Source organism: Oryx dammah, unplaced genomic scaffold (assembly GCF_014754425.2).
Source record: "Oryx dammah isolate SB20612 unplaced genomic scaffold, SCBI_Odam_1.1 HiC_scaffold_23, whole genome shotgun sequence".
NCBI lineage: Eukaryota > Metazoa > Chordata > Mammalia > Artiodactyla > Bovidae > Oryx > Oryx dammah.
In genome coordinates this window covers 42,586,354-42,602,240 of record NW_024070207.1, presented here as the reverse complement: position 1 = coordinate 42,602,240, position 15,887 = coordinate 42,586,354, and the positions used below count along the sequence as shown (strand labels likewise).

At 43.4% G+C, this 15,887-nt stretch overlaps 1 protein-coding gene across 5 annotated transcripts in view; it reads left to right on the top strand.

Moving 5' to 3' along the window:
- Nucleotides 1–15,887, top strand: part of FGF13 (fibroblast growth factor 13) — a 575,359-nt gene that overhangs the window by 496,962 nt on the left and 62,510 nt on the right. For 4 of the 5 annotated variants that reach the window (XM_040265383.1, XM_040265380.1, XM_040265384.1 and 1 more), the window contains 2 exons: nt 9,862–9,972; nt 15,337–15,440. In XM_040265383.1, coding sequence (XP_040121317.1) covers nt 9,862–9,972; nt 15,337–15,440 — 215 coding nt within the window. Of the gene's footprint in view, nt 1–7,067; nt 7,981–9,861; nt 9,973–15,336; nt 15,441–15,887 lie in introns of those variants that run through there. The other variant, XM_040265382.1, reaches the window with a different exon arrangement.

The following is a 15,887-nucleotide window of genomic DNA, read 5'->3' as shown; positions in this document are numbered from 1 at the left end:
TCTATCAAAAAATCTGCCAATTTTCAACTACGGTATTGGACACCCCTGCTGAAAAGAGTGTTTTCCTTGTACAAAACTTCAATCCCCACATATTGAAGCTTAACCTCATTTTCTTGTGATCCTTCCTCTCTCCTAATCCTCAAGGAAGAAAGGTCCATCTCAGTCATCTGGTATTTTTCTACAGGTTTTCTTAATTAAAATGACTAAGCAGATATTCGATAAAGGACAGAAATGGTATGGACCTAACAGAAGCAGACAATATTAAGAAGAGGTGGCAAGAATGTACAGAAGAACTGTACAAAAAGATCTTCATGACCAAGATAATCACGATGGTGTGATCACTCACCTAGAGCCAGGCATCCTGGAATGTGAAGTCAAGTGGGCCTTAGAAAGCATCACTATGAACAAAGCTGGTGGAGGTGATGGAATTCCAGTTGAGCTATTTCAAATCCTGAAAGATGATGCTGTGAAAGTACCACACTCAATATGCCAGCAAATTTGGAAAACTCAGCAGTGGCCACAGGAAAAAGGACAGTTTTCATTCCAATCCTAAAGAAAGGCAATGCCAAAGAATACTCAAACTACCACACAATTGCACTCATCTCACACACTAATAAAATAATGCTCAAAATTTTCCAAGCCAGTCTTCAGCAATACGTGAACCGTGAACTTCCAGATGTTCAAGCTGGTTTTAGAAAAGGCAGAGGAACCAGAGATCAAATTGCCAACATCCGATGGATCATCGAAAAAGCAAGAGAATTCCAGAAAAACATCTATTTCTGCTTTATTGACTATGCCAAAGCCTTTGACTGTGTGGATCACAATAAACTGTGGAAAATTCTGAAAGAGATGGGAATTGCAGACGACCTGACCTGCCTCTTGAGAAACCTATATGCAGGTCAGGAAGCAACAGTTAGAACTGGACATGGAACAACAGACTGGTTCCAAATAGGAAAAGGAGTACATCAAGGCTGTATATTGTCACCCTGCTAATTTAACTAATATGCAGAGTACATCATGAGAAACGCTGGACTGGAAGAAACACAAGCTGGAATCAAGATTGCCGGGAGGAATATCAGTAACCTCAGATATGCAGATGACACCACCCTTATGGCAGAAAGTGAAGAGGAACTAAAAAGCCTCTTGATGAAAGTGAAAGAGGAGAGTGAAAAAGTTGGCTTAAAGCTCAACATTCAGAAAATGAAGATCATGGCATCTGGTCCCATCACTTCATGGGAAAGAGATGGGGAAACAGTGGAAACAGTGTCAGATTTTATTTTTTTGTGCTCCAAAATCACTGCAGATGGTGACTGCAGCCATGAAATTAAAAGACGCTTACTCCTTGGAAGGAATGTTATGACCAACCTAGATAGCATATTGAAAAGCAGAGACATTACTTTGCCAACAAAGGTCCCTCTAGTCAAGGCTATGGTTTTTCCTGTGGTCATATATGGATGTGAAAGTTGGACTGTGAAGAAAGCTGAGTGCTGAAGAATTGATGCTTCTGAACTGTGGTGTTGGAGAAGACTCTTGAGAGTCCCTTGGACTGCGAGGAGATCCAACCAGTCCATTCTAAAGGAGATCAGTCCTGGGTGTTCATTGGAAGGACTGATGCTAAAGCTGAAACTCCAATACTTTGGCTACTTCATGCGAAGAGTTAACTCATTGGAAAAGACTCTGATGCTGGGAGGGATTGGGGGCAGGAGGAGAAGGGGACGACAGAGGATGAGATGGCTGGATGGCATCACCGACTCGATGGACATGAGTTTGAGTGAACTCCAGGAGTTGGTGATGGACAGGGAGGCCTGGCCTGTTGCGATTCATGGGATTGCAAAGAGTCGGACATGACTGAGCAACTGAACTGAACTGAAGCAGATATTCAGAGGCCTTGAACCCTTGATGTTGCTGCTGCTATGGTTAATTAAATGGGAAAGAGTGGAATTCATAGGTATGATTAATTCCATCAGGATTCTTTATGGTTTTAAAGTTAATAAATTATGAAATATTGAAATTTTTATATGGGTTATAGGATTTTTCTTTATAAAGATCAGAATCAATTAGTGTGTTCCCCACTGATTTTATTTATCTATTTTTTTTATTTAAATATAAACCAGAGGTAGGTTCAGTACGTTCTACAGCTTAAGTATTTAGAGAATGATCTCAGAAATAGGACACAATGAAGACCAACCCAACTAGTCTAGAGCAGCACAAGCCTAGGGTTCCCTGGCTTTTCATTCTGAATGGGTATCAGGAGAGCCAATCAGTTGCCAAAAAATTGATTCTGTAGACCTTTTATTTCCAAAACAGAATTCCCCCAAATGATCTGACTAGGAGAGACTCTATGCCAGCTAGTAAATGTGTCAGGTTATGTTACAGAATACAGTAGTCACTCTTTCTGTCTCTAGAATTCCAGTGTGACATTGACAAGATTCCCTTAAATCATATTTTTCTTTCTGCTTGGAATTATGTGGCAAGAGCTTTTGCTAATGGTTTTTCTCTAATCTCCTCATTTGTATTTTTATCCTGTCGTTTCTCTGGGCTTTTGGACATAATTAAATAGACCACAAAAAGTGGTACTTGCTACTCAGTCTCTTCAATATCCCCTCTGCTGCTCTAGTCAGTTACTGGCAGGATACCAGTGTTGCTTGGCCCTGGTACACTTGAATCCACCTCCCACTCCCAGCGTGCTCCCTTTGAGTTCATCATCATTCCTTGACCTGGTAACTTGTCACTCAGATGTTTTGATGGACTGTTAGCGAAGGTGCAGAGCCAACCAGCAAGAGGCTCTGATGATGTTTATCTTCATGGAGGAAGGGTGTTTGAAATCTTTTCTGAGTTTCAGAAAGACAGCCAATTCCTTCCTGCTCAGAAAGTACTGAGGCTGCTCCTGATTAGGCTGTCTCAATTCTCTCGTTTTTACTCATCACAGTCACATCTGTTTGGGTTTCTGTCTCTCTCCTGGAGATGCCTCTTGAGAGCAAGTCCCCTCAGCTTCTTTCCAGCTCCTCTGAGTCCTGCCAAAAGAGACTGGCAGACCACGATCAGCCTTCTCTGCTCCAATAGCTCACATACCTCTCCCTGAAAAGAATGCCAAAGCCTGCTTCTCAAGTGAACCCAGGAGGAATGGAGCCAAAGATACTTTCAGATTTTTCTTTGGGATTCCCATGTAGAGTTTATATTCTCATGCGATGGGAAGAGAAAGGGCAGAGGGCAACTATGAAGAGAGCATGATGAAAAGGCAGGAGGAATAGAGGCACAGGCGCAAAAATCATAGGCTCCCAGAATCAAGAAGACTTTCTAGAACATCTCATCCCAAGCTTTTCAAATGTTTTGTTTTCAGCAGTGTCATCTTATTTATTTATTTATTTATTTGTAAGAAATCATACGTATGAGTCCCAGTATATAAAAGTGAGGAAAGCGGAAGTGTTACAATTGAAACACAAGTGAGGGAGCTTACATCCTTCTACTCTTTGGGTTCTGTAGGATACAACTGGAAAGCCATCTATCATGTTTCAAGGATGACTTTAAAGATGAGAAAACTGAAGCCCCAAGAGGGGAATTGACATGATAAAGATCACACAGTGGTAGAGATTCAGACCTGTGCCTCCTGTCACTCAGGCTAGAACTCTTTGTGAGTTGACTTGGAGAAAGGAGCCAAGAATTCTTTCTTCCTGAATCAGATGAAGGAGAGAGCCTGGTGGAAAGTGCAGTGAGTATCAAAGGTCTGGGAGGAGTTGCAGTGAGTAGGGCCACCTAGCATAGAGGAGTTGTGAGCCTTGGAGTTAAGCAGGAAGAATTGAAACTCTGGATCTGTAGGAGATCTAGGAAGTTCCCCAACAAGGGTGCAGGGTGAACTGGTAGGAATAGAGCAAGACAGGAGAAAAGGGCACATTGGAAATAAGTGTCAAAGGAAAGGGTTTCCCAGGTGGCTCAGTGGTAAAGAATCCACCTACTAATGCAGGAGATTCAAGAGATATGGATTTGATCCCTGGGTTGGGAAGATCCCCTGAAAGAGGAAATGGCAACCCACTCCAGTATTCTTGCCTGGAGACCCCACAGACAGAGGAGCCTGGCAGGCTACAGTCCATAGGGTCACAGAGAGTCAGACACGACTGAGCAACTGTGCATGCATGTACATTAAAGGAAAGTCCTTGATTCATCCTTCCACTGAAACGCCACACTGCTGGTCTGGGATGTCAGTGAGATAGAAAGGAAAGGCAAAATATGCTTCTCTAGGGTGACCTGCAAGTCTTTCTTTCATTATTGCCTTCTCAAGATGAATGAGTTTTTAGCACAGGTCTCCTCTGAGGGTTTCATTGTTGTATTCACACACTTCTCTGAGAGCACCTGAGAAAGACACAGGAGAGTTAGGAAAGGATGAAAAGATCTGCTCCATTAATGGTTGAAGTGATTGTACAACACAATCTGGACTCAAAGTGAAAATGGGTTTCCTTCAGTCCCTCCCCCACCCCACTTCCCCCAACACTCTCCTCCCTTGCCATGATCCCTCTCCAGTGACAGCCCTCAGATTCTCTTATTGGAAGAGAGAGCATGCATGTGGTCTGTAGACAGATCACAAAGAGTTAGAGACCCTATGTCTGGTCTTACCCATCACATGTCATTTGTTTTCCTGTCCATGGAGTTGAAAGGATAAAGGGAGGATAAAAATCAGCACAAGTACATTTTATGGGCTGACAGGGACATGGGACAGGGAGAGACTCTGGTTCCCCTTATACCTCTCATTTTTCAAGAGAGGTTAGAGCAAGAAAGATATATATAAATACCCAGAGAATTATCCGGTTGTCAGCTTTGACCCAGTGGTTTCATGTGTTCATAGCATAGAGTTTAATTCTCTAATTAATATGTTTAAAACAAGCCTGGGGTGGTGGGTAGGAGTCAGGAAAAGAGTTGATGTATTTACATGATTGTGTTTGAGTCTCTGTAATGGTGTGCCGCTTCTCTTCATTATATATCCCTGAAGTCTTCTCTATATCTGTTTACCTCAAATCCCACCTAAAAATACCTTGTGAGTGACGTTCAGACAAGCAAACAGTGAGTGCTGACCTGGTGGAGAAGCAGTAGGAAGAGCCTGGGAAAGCCTTCATTATTTTCTCAGTACCATTCCCTTACTCTTCCCAAGTTCTGTCCCTTGTCTGAATCAGGACTCTGTTTTTCTTTAGCTTTGTCATGCCTGCTTTGGTGCAAGGTCCCAAGAAAGAAACAAGAGGAAAAAAAGGTGGGTTTGTGGTGGTGGTGGGGGGGGTGGGGGTGGATTCTTGAAGGCAGTACACAGCAGAAGGTAAAAGCATACACAGTGAGTAGGAACCTCTTAACTGTCCATCCCACAACCCAAATATTTGGTCTTGGTCAGAGCTGCTTTCAACCCCTCTTTTGGGGAGATTATTTCCCTTCATTGTAGTTGGAATTTAAATCAAATACCTTCTGAGCCAGGAAACATCTTTGTACCCTTCAGAATCAGTATCAATCAGTCACTTGTCAATTATTTTTAATAAACTTTTCCTGAGCTTAAACTATGTGACAGAAAACGTGCCAGGGGATGGGAATATAGTGGTGACCAAAACCCAGTCCCAACTTTTAAGGCGTTCCAGTGTCCCGAGGGAGCAGCCCAGGGTTTTTTTCCCCATGAATTAAAGTCTAAAGATACTTCAGTGGACGTGAGATGCTAAAACTTTTCTGCCTTGTCCTCCCTTTTCTCTTGGGAAAACACAAACCACAAAAGAGCAGTAGACTAACCTGCAAGAAATTTCCGACTGTTCGGCATCATTGTCCCGTGTCTATCCATTTCAGTCACTGCAAGCTTCAGGCCAGTGCACTTCAGCAGACACAGTTGTGCTTCCCATAGGGCAAGAGACACTTCAAGATTGGGGAAAGGTGGAAGGGAGGTGGCAGCAGCTTACCCGGTGGAGCAGTGAAATTTACAGAAGGTTCAAGAGCTGTAACTCTGACGGGCTAAAAGTAAGAAGCCTGAAAGATTTCAGATTCTTAGTTGAGGCTCAGGCCCAAGAGCTCAGGAAAGGACCAGAGCCTGGGCATTTGGTTTTGCATCTACAGCAGTTCTGAAAAGAGCTGGAGGTCTAGTCGACAGAGCAGTAGTGATAGCTCCATGTCAGAGCCGACCTACTGTTGAGGGGCTTCCTTTCTAGCATAGAAATCAAGTAAGAGATGGGGCAAAACTTGTGAATTGAGTGAGGCGAGCAAACCACACTTGATTCCTGAATTGGAGGGAGGCAGGCTGCCTGAGCTTGAGGAGCAGGGGAAATAAAAATAAAAGAAGGATATTGGAGACACGCCAGAGCTTAAAGAAAGGCTCAGCTCTGCATTTCCCAGATACTGCTTCTGTACACGACTTCTTTGCGTGGATCCCAAAGCCGAGCTGAACGGTGAGGGGGCGCAGAGGGAAAACGGGGTTCGGAAGGCACAAACTGGCCTGAAATGAAAAGTCAGCAAAAACCACTGGGTGGCAGCGTGGTGTGCGGGCGAAGCTCTGCAGTGCTTGCTGCTACTGCTGCTGCCGCGGGGGGAGGCTGAACCAGCCTGCGAGCTCCGGCCTCGCTCCTGAATGGCTACAAGTGTCGCCATGCGAAAAACCTCAGCGAGTGTGTGTTAGGAGGGGAGTGCGTGTTGTGAGTCCCAGCCTGGGGCAAGGGGCTGGCGAACTTCCGTTGGGCTCCAGCCGGGGCGTCATGGGGCCAACTCAGAATCACCCAGTAACGGAACATCCCACTCCGCCATCCCCCATCTCCAAGCAACCCCCACCCCCGTCCCCGCTCCTCCAACCCAACTGCCTCATCCCGGTGTCTCCTCCATCACTGTTTCCGCCCGAGGCTCCTCTGGGGAAGAGGAGGGGAGGAGGGTTTAGGAGATGGGGCAGTGCCGGAGCCCCGACAGGTGTTAGCCCGAGCGGCCCGCCGGGGACTTGGGGGGATGGGAAGGGTGGGGGCGGCCGGCGGCAGGGCGCCAGCGGGCTGGGCTCCGGGAGGGAGGGGCCACCGGGGGAGGGGGCCGCGGGAGGCCGGCGCGCTCTTCCGGAGGGTGCCTGCGGCGACAGAATTCCTATACTGAGTCGGTGCCGCGCCCAGAGCAGCAGCGGCGGCAGCGGCGGCAGCGAAGATGCAAGGCCATTACCTGTTTGAGCCGCGTCGGAAAGCTGGCACGGGCCAACTTTTCCCGATCGGCGGGCCAAGAAGTTGCAAGGACTAGTGGGAGGCTCGGAGGGGCCAGGGCGAGGGCGCACCCCCCCCACCCCACCCCCCCCCCCCCCGCCCTGTTCCTCCATCCCCCCCTCCCTGCCGCCGCCCGCGCTCCCGGCCTCTCTCTCCCGCCCGCGCTCCCTCCCTCCGCCCGCCTCCCTCCTCCGGCCCCCTCCGCGCGGCACCGGGCGGGGGGTGCCGCCAAACTCCGACCCGAGCCACTTGGACTCGCACAGTGTCCTCCGGGCGCAGGGGCCGAGCGCACGCAGTAGCGCCGCTCTGCCGCCACCGCCTGCCATCCAGTCTCGCCCGCGATCCCGGCCCGGGGCTGTGGCGTCGGCTCGGACCCAGGCAAGCCGGCCGCCCGCGCGGGAGCCGGACCACCGCCGGAGGAGCTCGGCCGGGATGCTGAGCCCCCTCCTCGGCTGAAGCCCGAGCGCCGAGAAGCCCGGGCAAGCGCCGGCTCCGGAGACTAAGGCGGCGGAGGCGCGAGACCGACCGGGCGAGCGGCGGAGGCGCGGGAGGAGGAGGCGAACCCGGAGAGGGGCCGCGAAAGAAGTGGTGGTGGTGGGCGTCGTGGCCATGGCGGCGGCTATCGCCAGCTCGCTCATCCGGCAGAAGCGACAAGCCCGCGAGCGCGAGAAATCAAACGCCTGCAAGTGTGTCAGCAGCCCCAGCAAAGGCAAGACCAGCTGCGACAAAAACAAGTTAAACGTCTTTTCCCGGGTCAAACTCTTCGGCTCCAAGAAGAGGCGCAGGAGGAGACCAGGTTGGAAGGGGGCTCTTGGCTGGCTCTTTTTTTTTTTTTCCCCTCTCTCCGTACTTTACGAGTGTGGAGGGGGCTGGGGGGCGTGGATGTAAGCGGAGGTGAGTTTGTCGGTGGCCCATCTAGTGCGGATGTGGCCACCTAGCTGGTGTGCGTGCGTGGGAAGCGATCCCTCTTCTCGCCTCCTTCGTAACAGTAACAGACTTGCTGCATTGCAACTGCTGTGGGACAGGCGCAGAGCTGGGGGGCATACCCTGCCCAGCGGGCGCGCCATCAGCTTCAGACAGGCCACATGTGTGCAAGCTAGGGAGCTCTGGGCAGCCGTGTGTATGGCGTGTTTTGGAGGCGCGGAGCTGCGCAGACCCCTGCCCACCCCTACCCCCAGGGAGAACCCAGGGAATCCCTCCCTTGCCTTCATCCCCGCAGCACTGACCCTTCCTCTCCCAGCTTCTACCCCCAAGGTCCCTGGGCTTCCGCTGTCTAGGCATTCTGTTTCTTTGGTCACTTTTAAGCTTACTGGGACAGACTTGTGGTGTAGCTTTGAAATATTTGCTGGAGAGGAGGGGGTGGATTCCTAGAACCTGTGGCCGAGAGCTTAGTGATCTGATTCGACTAGTCAAATTGGTTGGTTACTTGCTCCTAAAATGCAGGATTGAAGAGAGAATTTAACCAGATTGTGGGTCCTTTTGAACCAATTCAGTGAGAAGAGCAGCGCGGTGTTCCGGCGCCAGGGGAAATTCACACAGCTCGAGGTGTCGGGTTGCGTCAAGGTAGACCTTCAGGCGAAGAAGCAGCTTCTTTGGCTCTTCTTAACCAAATGGATCCTTTACTCAATTTTCTTACTTGTACTAGATACATATTACAGAATTTCTGACGTGTCAGTCTGTTATTTCGCTATTTGTGTGTTCTACACATCCTGGAATGAACATGCAGACATACATTTTCTGCTTGCTTGAAGTTTTTAAGGAATTAGCTGTAAATTAGGCTCGCTTTGAAACAGGTTTAAGCGGTGGCAGAGCATGATTATGTGGTCTGAATAATGACATAAATATCATTTCAGTGCAGGTGTCTGTATTCAATAAAAGCAAATTTTGGATAGCATGGCTGTTATTGATAAATGAGGTGCTTCATTAATCTGTGGTGATTCATAATTGAAAATTATCTTGAGAACACATATTTTGGATAATTACATTTCTAATACTAAATTTGAAGATAAGTATGAACTAATTTTCTTGCCTCCCCACCAACAAAGCCCCTGCTCTTTGCACACATTTTCCCCTAAGGATAATTAATATGTTTATTTTCCCTCTCTCCCCTTCTTTTTTGTATGGCGGCTCAATTTTCTAAATAGAAATCCTTTGATGGGGTTCCAGGTTGTTTATGCATTTTTAACCTTCTTAGAATGGAGGGGATGCTTTATTCCAATTGTGGTAATTCTGAGGGAAACTTTTGCTGGTGTGTTTTTGGTCCTTGCTTGGAAAACCACTCTAAATCTCATCTTAGTGTTTCTCCTTTTCCTTCCACATGAGAAGTGGCACATTGTTAAAAGGCAGAATATGCCACTTGCCAAGCCATTTTGAATGCTCAATGAGATGAAGTGCCACTCTGCAAGCCAAAGGACACGCCATCAGAAACTGTCTCTGCTGTCAGTAGCTTTAGGGCTTTACCAGTGTTACCAGGTGGCAGTCAAATGTTTCTTCAGTCTGGAGGTTGGTTCTGAAACTTGCAGTTTGTTTGCTTGTTTTCCTTCTTTCAGAGGACTCTTTATAAAAAATGTTGTTTGACCTTTTCCACTAAAATTTGTAAATGGAATTAGAATTCTAAGTCTTTTCAACCATATGTGCACAACTTATCAATTGATCCCAACCATCTTTCTCTTTGCAGAGCCTCAGCTTAAGGGTATAGTTACCAAACTATACAGTCGACAAGGTTACCACTTGCAGCTGCAGGCAGATGGAACTATTGATGGCACTAAAGATGAGGACAGCACTTACAGTAAGTGACTGCAAAATAAATAATAGTATATCCCAGCATATTGCTGACACTTTCTTTCTTTCTGTTTTTTAAGTAAACAACCCTGCTTAATCCCGAAGTGAATCTAAAATGGAATTAGCACTATATAATCCCATTTCAGCAGGTTAGCCTAAAGGAAAGGGAACATAAAAATATCTAAAATAGTGAACTGTAGCAAATAATGTTGACACCATCTGAAGAACAATCCAAATGTCATCTCCATGGTAATCTGGATAGATTTATGGCTGTCCTTTGGATTTTATTACTTTTTTCCCACAGAAAATTTACTCACCCCCACACTGATCCTGAAATAGCACAGTTATCTCTACTCTTAAGCACCGGTCTCATCCCAAGAGAGAAGAGTGGTTTCATGTCAGGAGAATTCATCATTACAAGCTTTCACTTCTGTTCCCCCTGTCCTACACACACTGATAATTCTCAGACTAATTGGGATTTTAACATTGAGATACTTCCACAGGTGGGTAAAGAGATTTCTTTGAGCACTTTATTTTTAATCGTGGTTTAAGTCAAGACCAAATTGAAGACCATCATGGTGAACCTAAAAGAGAAACACATCAAAAAGAAAGTTAGTTTTGTTTCCAATTACTGAAGGATAGTGATTCCAAGATGTTATATAACCTTTTGTGATAAGTTTTATTTATTTGGAGTCATAAATGCATGAACTCCTTAATAGTGACACCCTCTTCAATGATAATAATTGGTGGGATTTTTTTTTTTTTGCAATTAGAAGATTGGTGTAGACATATTCAATTTTTCATGAGGCTAAATCACCTAGTTCTCACAATTCCTTCCAAATTTTCCATAATTTATATTGCATTTCCCTCAGACTTCATTAATCTCCCAGAAATTGTGCCATTGCCAAGAAAAGCCCATCTGAAAGCTAACACGTCCTCTACAGCATTTTCAGAGGTACAGGGCTAGAGAGAGCAAAGCCATAGAGAAGGATTCCAATGTTGAGTGTTAAGAGTTTCACATCTTTTAAGAAAGCTTCCTGGGCTGATTGATGGCCAAGGCAAGACCTCAAGAGGAAGTCACCTTTAATTACCCTTAAAAAAAGCTCTGTAGTACCTAGGATGAAAAAGTTCCATACATAAACGATTTCATAGTTCTTCACTGTTTTGCAAAATGCTGTTACTGTTGCAGTTCTACAGTGAGTATGCTAGATGTTCTTTCAGGTATAGTCTTCTATTTGAAAAAATGAGTCAAGGCTAATTAGAGGGTTTTACTGTTCCCCTATAACAGACGTGAGTCCATCATAAAACATTCCCATGAATTGCTGCAGTCCATGGGGTCGCAAAGAGTTGGACCCAACTTCACGACTGAACAACAACAAAGCTGTTCCTCTTTCCAAAGTGCCTCGGCAAAACGGATTCATTGGGCATTACTGAAAGGAGGTTCATGATCAGCTCCTAATGACCCCCACCCAGTCAGGTTTTCCCTCACTTTTAACATTTTCTGCAGATTAGTGCAGAAATCAGTGAAAAAGTTTATTTGGGGTCCAATGTTCACATGCCTTTCCTGAAAAGGAAAAAAAACCCAGATGATTCATTTGTTGTATAAGCAATGATATGGCACACACCTCAAGATCACAGTGTACGTAGTCATTGTAGAGTACTATACACACACACATATATCTACACAGACACATACGTATACACACACACACATGTATGTAAATAAAGCTCCATTTCTTAACTGTGGACTGAGGTAGTCAGTTTTACTTTTCAGTTCCTGCATATACATAGCTCCTGCCTTTGGTTTTCTTATAACTGACTGATATGCATGGCATTTCTGCATACTAATGATATTGTTGGGCCTTAAAAGAACCAGAATCTGTGTTTAGGCAGAATGAAATAATGAGAGGTGAGTCAGCCAACGGTGAGTATTACCATAAGATGAAGCACACAAATGAAAAGTGTCTCAAAAGAAACAGCAAGTCTGTGGGGCTTGACTCTGCCCCAGCTGCCAAGTATGATCAGAGGCCAGCGGGCTAGCTTTTCTTCCCACTTGAGTATATTATAGGGTTGTAAGTCATCATGAAACAAGAATATTTAATGGTTAAAGTGATCATTAAAATGATCATCATTAAAATGGAAGTCTAACTATACAGATGTATTCTTTTTCTCCCCCTAACGCCAAGCAATTTTCTTGGCATTCATTATTTATTTTGTTAATATATTATTTCCTTAATATGCATTCTTGTTATTTATGTTTATATTTTTCTTAATTTTTAGGGTTTTTCATCATATTTTTTTCTCACTTGGTTCACCTTGGTTGATTTTATATTTTAATTCTGACATGATAAGCCAGATCATGATAAAACAAATCAATTCACATTTACCAAGATACATCTATTTCTGAAAACATATATATGGTATTATGCATTTAAGTTAACCTTAGGTAGCTTTATTACAATGGTAAATATCAGTCCAGTAAAATCTCACCGTGAACAAATCAGCCATTGTAAATTATGTATTGCCCCCTGAAAAGGAAAAGATGATAGACATTTCATGAGAGCAGTTTTATGATATCTGCCTTGGATTCAGTGAGGGCGATGTTAGAATAGGCAACTTCCCTTTCAAACCTCCAGTAGTGTTACCAATTTAATGGGTCAAGTCTTTCTGATCAACATTAATATATACTTTTTAAATTGCTCCCTTTGAGAAGTTGATCTTAACCCAACTGATAAAAAAAAGATGGCCTCCTTTTTGTATTAAGTAAACACTGAGTGCCAACTCTGTGCACATCTCTAAGAATAACGGGTCTTTCAGTGTAGAAGGAGTTTAATTGTTTTTATGTAGATACAACAGGAAACAAGAAATGGGGCCTTTTTATTTCTTCCTCAAAATTTTGACAGAAATGGAAGAAGAGATATCAGATGTTTAATGAATGTGTTTTAGATACACACATAAAATCCATTGTTTTCTTCTCATGCTTAGCATATTTTCATCCTAATCAAAGTAATATCCTAAGTCCATGAAGAAGTACTCCAGATTTAGAGAAACAGAGGCATATTGAAGAATACTTAATCTGTGCAAGCTCACCCTTGATGTAATAATTTCTTTGCATTTTTACCTAGGAAGACTGTCCCTTTAGACAGACTTTGTTTATGATCTTAATTGATCATAAATTCATCTTAGTGATCTTAAATGTTTATGATATTAAATGTCTAAAGAAAAACAATTGGACTGGTATCACCAGTCAGTTTCCACTTTTGTTGTTTTCTTCAATTTTTTATTTTAGCATGATATTTTTTATTTTTGAATTGGGCATCACAGATATCTATGGTACATAGTGAAAAATCCATGTGCCACTGGTATACTTCTTACCATTATTCAGGGATAGATAATCCTGGGCATGGGTTACTCATATTCTTTACTTCTCTTCCTTCTACTGCTATCTGATGTTCAAGAATTAAACATTTTATTGTCCATTAAAACACACGTCAGTAGTTGGGGCACGTGGTGAAAATCAAATATTTCTCTCTTTCTTTCTCTTTTTTTTTGCTTGTTACCCTACCACCTGCATTCAGGGAACTAAGAAGTTTCAGAATATTGTAAAAAATGAAGTTCTAGAAACAATTCTAAATATCCTTTATTACCTCTCATCTATCATCATCTATTAGTTTGATTAAACTAGGACTCCAGCATACGCTGGTGTTCTAGTTGTCTAGTGCTATGCCTTTTAAGCCAAACCCATAAGGAGGTTTTTGTTTGATTTCATTTGATTTCTTACATATCAGAATTTTAAAACTCTCAACTGTTATGTAATGGGACCGTGATCTATTACATTTCAAAAATATAATATCATGATTTCACCATACAGATTGCTAGCAGTCCACAAATGTATGTTGAGCACCTGCCATGAGGAAGGTGCCATCACAGAAAGAGATGGAACATACACATGACATGCTGAACAAGATCAGACTTCATTCCTGGGCACTGCATGGTCAAATATAGCATGAGATCCTAGCTTGCAATCTGTGCAATTCCTTTCCCTCACCTCACATAACAGAAGGGCACAGCTTTTAATATGATGAGTATTGAATGAAGTGCCATCAGCAGCATGTGGTAGGCACACTTGCATTTTGCACCATACAATCTGTCCTAGCTCCTCTGTGGTAACACCCTGATTTTAAGGGAAAGGTACATTGTAGGCTCACCAAGGAATATTGAGTTTTTATTAATATTTCTCATCTCTATAACTCTACCTACTGCAGTAGAATATATATACATCAAGATAAGAGATCTGAGAAAAAATTTTCCTGCCCACGGGGTGACTACATTCTTGCTCACAGAAATGATAGCAGACCGATTTATCATCCTCCATAAACTTACACACCAAAGCAAAAATCGTCAACATTGGTCTAGGACTCTTGAGAGAAAGGTGCACAGGCTATTTTCAAAAGATGTGTGTGGCAAGCACTATGTTTTAAAAATGTACTGTTTTATTTTTATTCCTGGTGTAGGAGGGAGTAGACAGCTGGTAGGGGGAAGACACCCACTGGTTTTCTCCAGTGAGTGGTGTGTGATTGTGAGGACAGCCGGGATGTAAGTTTCACGCAATCAGACCTTCAAATGGAGAAATGAAGTCCTCTTTGGCACCAGCCAGCTGCCCACTTACAACTATTTAGGAAAAAAAATTAAATAAAACTCTCAAGTTCGTTGTTTTTATTCCTATAACCTTTGCTCCCAGAGACTAAAAGCTAAGACCCCTCTGAACCCCATCTTAAAAAAATGTTCTTTAAGAAATACTACTCTGGGAACATAAGATTCCAAAATGACTTTTTTTTTTTTTTCAAGTCTTGGATTTCTTTTTTTTTTTTTTTTTGCTGTGTCAGAAATAATACAGATAGTTTAGGTGAAGGAGTTGGACTAGTGTCTTTTCTAAGATTCTAGGAATCTCTCCCCAACTGGTAGATCATATCTGTGTCTGTGAATCTCAGCAGTTGTCTAAGAGAGCAGTTTAAAACCTTGGTTTGTTGAAGATAAAGTTATTTAATATGTAGACTAATTCCTGGAACTGGATCACTTCAGAAGTATCAAGATTCCCCACCTCCAACACTGTACAAACCATGGAATTGCCTTCCATTTTCTCCAGGGTGTTTGAAAATTACATCCCCATTATGTGACTACAACCATGAATTGAAGGTACTGAAAGGTAGAAGAGGCTTTATCATCTATATCTATCTATCCATATATACATATATGAATATTCTTACCAAGCAGACTTTACTTTTGGAAGACCAGATAGCCCTGCTGGAAACATTGAAAAGCTATGGAATTCGATATTGTAACCTTGTTTTCACATTCTTTTTGGCTGCAGCTCTGTTTAACCTCATCCCTGTGGGTCTTCGAGTGGTGGCTATTCAAGGAGTTCAAACCAAGCTGTATTTGGCAATGAACAGCGAGGGATACCTGTACACCTCGGTAAGCCTTTCACTGTGCTCATGGTTGGATTATTCTAGTTTTCATCTGATATGAAGGGAAATTGCTACATATGTGTTATCACTGCAAGTTTGTGTGATTCAAGAAGGAGTGTTCTGGATGGAAATATTAAAAAAGACAAATTAATTTCCAATGAAAGTATATATATATATTACTAATTAATCATTTGAAGCTAGCATTTTTTGGTATAAAATTCAAAGACTCACTAAACATTTTTGCATACATTGACATTTGGATTGTTATTTTCAACCCAAATGTCTATCTTGCAGACTTGCTTTGCAACTGTGGGAAGCAAAGCCATTTGTACAACTCAATTCAACATATATCTATCTATGTTTACTCCTAAGGGAATTAATGAGACCACTTCCTCAAATCAACTCTAGGACACAAAGAACAGTTTCAGAAGTGTTTCTTTATCTTACCTTTCAG